The sequence below is a fragment of the Leuciscus leuciscus genome, assembly GCF_965113295.1.
Source record: "Leuciscus leuciscus genome assembly, chromosome: 23".
Lineage (NCBI taxonomy): Eukaryota > Metazoa > Chordata > Actinopteri > Cypriniformes > Leuciscidae > Leuciscus > Leuciscus leuciscus.
Genome location: NC_138747.1, coordinates 15,966,096 through 15,968,876, shown reverse-complemented (window position 1 = coordinate 15,968,876; position 2,781 = coordinate 15,966,096). Strand labels below are relative to the sequence as shown.

Here is a 2,781-nt window from a genome sequence, read left to right as displayed (position 1 = left end):
TGTGATTCTTATATTATTTTTGACTGCAGATTTTTTAAATTTTTTTGTTTTTAAATAGACAATGGACACAAAAATGTATACTATTAAACAAAAGTGTAATGGATAAAATACATTATTGAATCATTTTTAAAAGCTCTCTCTCTGTTTGACTTTGTATGTATATTCACGTATCCCAGACACATGACTAAAATTTGTATGTTATTTTTTATCATACAATAAAATTTTTATTGTTGTCTATGTACTGTGACACTTCTGAATCTTGCATTATAATAACTAAAGTGATTACTGTACCTTATAGTAAACTTACTGAGTCCTTTCAACAAAGACACCAAATGTTCTGAATTTTGCCATCACTTGACTGAATTGTCAATACCATACACACATACTACTCTGCAGTATTTGCTAGTATGCTATTCCAAATTCAGCCCTTATGTATGTCAGCTTAATGAGGCACAGGTGAAAACAACAAGCTGATTGAGGAATAGATTTGATTGGTCAACTTGTATTAGCGAGTGATTCAAAAGTGAGTACAAATAGCATAGTATGTGTCAATAAGCTTGTCAATGTTTATAGTCAAGAGTCTTTTAGTAACTGTTTTATTTTTTGAGGGGGTGCTCTGTTGAGTAGTACAACAAACTCACCATGCCTTGGACAAAGGGCATCTTACTTTTCACGATATCTGTGACCATGTTGACGTCTTTAAGGGCTAGTCCTGTGTCCTTTTCTGAAACTGGTACTGCTTATAGCACAGTCTCTGAAAACACTGTCCATTTTGGCAAACTTTTAATTGGTGCTCAAGGTGTAGTATCTGATAAAGAAATGGAAATATCTGGGCTGAGGTCAGCAGAACAGTCTGATGAATACCGATCAAATGAAGAAGGTAATTTGAGATCTAATTTAAAGTGGACCTACTTTTAATTACAACTTAACTTGAATTATTTTTGTAAGAGCGGTTCCAGCTTGCTAAAGCTAAGCTGCGACGTCTGGGTCCCTTTGTGCAATGTGGAAGTGATTCAATGACCTTGCGCATTCCAGGACAAATAAGGATGCCACACTTTCTGGTTGATCGAGGTAAGTTGTTTTGGAGGTGTTCGTTTTTTTGTTTTGTTTTTTTATCCTTTAAAAAAAAAATCATTATAACGTTTCTTTATCAGGAGTTGAGTCCCCAGTGCCTTTGTCTGAGATGCCAGCCAGCTGTGGTTTCTCCCTGAAGCGGGCACGCAGAGATGTTTCTCTTGATGCTCCATACCAGGGCTGTCATGTCAGACAACAGGTTAGTCTGCATGCTAAAGATGACAAGTGAAAAGTGGGCCATGCATGAATGGTTTTTATCTTTTTTTTTTTTTTATCCCCAAATCTCCTAACAGGGTGGACGTTATGTTCTGCCACTCTTTATAATGGGGTCTCCAGTGCAAATGTCTTGCCCTGTGAGTCCTCCCCTCCCTAAAGTGTCCTGCCTCCCTTCTGGCATGATTATCTCACTTGCCGTCAGAGCAGATAATGTTAAAGTTCAAGGCAAGTCACTTAATTCTTTGAGTTTAATCTAAGAGGTGAGAGCTTTGTTTTATTTATTTCTCTTTCCTCTTAGTTGATGGATCATGGCAGCCTCTGCTTCTAGCATATTCTAAATGTTCATTCACATTGGAGATTGTTGATGGTTCACTGGTTATCACTGCGCCATTCACAGGAAGCTGTTGGGAAATGAAGGTATGAATAACCAAGTGCCCTTGTCTGATTCAACTATGTATGCTAGTTGATGGTTCATGTCTTCCTCAGGATACTGATATGCAGCTACTTTTGATGTACGGTGACCGGGAAGTGACTCTTTCTTGTCCTGTGACACAACCAACTCTGGCCCCAACAACCATTTATCCGGTCCAGGACCCAACTGACAGTCAACAAATGTTTTACCCTTTCCCAAATGGAAAACCTTGGGGGTATCCTCCATATTTTCATGGTCGCCCTGGTGTAAGACCTGTACCTCCCACTGTGCCACCTACAATGAAGACTACTACTCTTCAAGACCCTAACCAACAAATGTTCCATCAAATGGATCGCATGTCAATGTTTCATCCATATTACTTTAATTCTAGAGGTTCCCCTGCAGCACCACAACTTCAAAAGCCCAGGTACCCGATGTATCATCCCCATCAGTACCACTTCGAGAGACCAGTTGAAGCAACAACTACACCTTCCACGACCACTGCTGCCCAGTTTGATCAGTTCGCAGCACCTCAGCGTCAACCGTTCAGGTACCCGATGCCCCATCATCCCCATCATCCCCATCATCCCCATCATCCCCATCATCCCCATCATCCCCATCATCCCCATCATCCCCATCATCCCCATCTTTATGGCCCTCAATCTTTTGTGCCTCCTGGTGTTCAATACCCATTCATGCCCCAGCATCTTCGGGATCCAGTCTTTTCTCCTGCTCGGTCACAATCTATCTCCTGGTCTCGCCAACAATGAATGAGAGGAGTAATTGAAGTTGTTCCAAAGTGGAAACTGATACTGGAAGAGAGACTTTATTTTCCCCTTTTCAGGGTCATAATCCTAATAAAACTTCATGACACTAATTGTGTTTTTGTTCCCTTCCTTAAACTAGTTTACAAGGTTTTTTTTATTGCAAATTTACAAGTGCTTAAACCCAGCATGATAGAAATTAAGACCTAATTTTTCAAATCTTAAATGTAGTATAAAGCCTCTACTTGTGCAACAGCAGCTCAATAAGTACAAACATTAAGTAGGTCACTGAAATATTAAGAAGTGTCTAGATCC

General features: G+C 39.8%; 1 protein-coding gene across 1 annotated transcript; it reads left to right on the top strand.

The window, feature by feature from the left end:
- Window positions 1-746: 746 nt before the first annotated feature.
- On the top strand, window positions 747-2,472 carry LOC309487609 (uncharacterized protein; the record flags this gene model as incomplete). The annotated part of the gene is made up of 6 exons (XM_082155330.1): window positions 747-880; window positions 949-1,071; window positions 1,155-1,273; window positions 1,368-1,515; window positions 1,589-1,707; window positions 1,777-2,472. The coding sequence occupies exons 1-6, from the start codon at window positions 820-822 to the stop codon at window positions 2,470-2,472; spliced, it is 1,266 nt and encodes a 421-aa protein (XP_082011456.1). The 5' UTR covers window positions 747-819.
- Window positions 2,473-2,781: the final 309 nt, after the last annotated feature.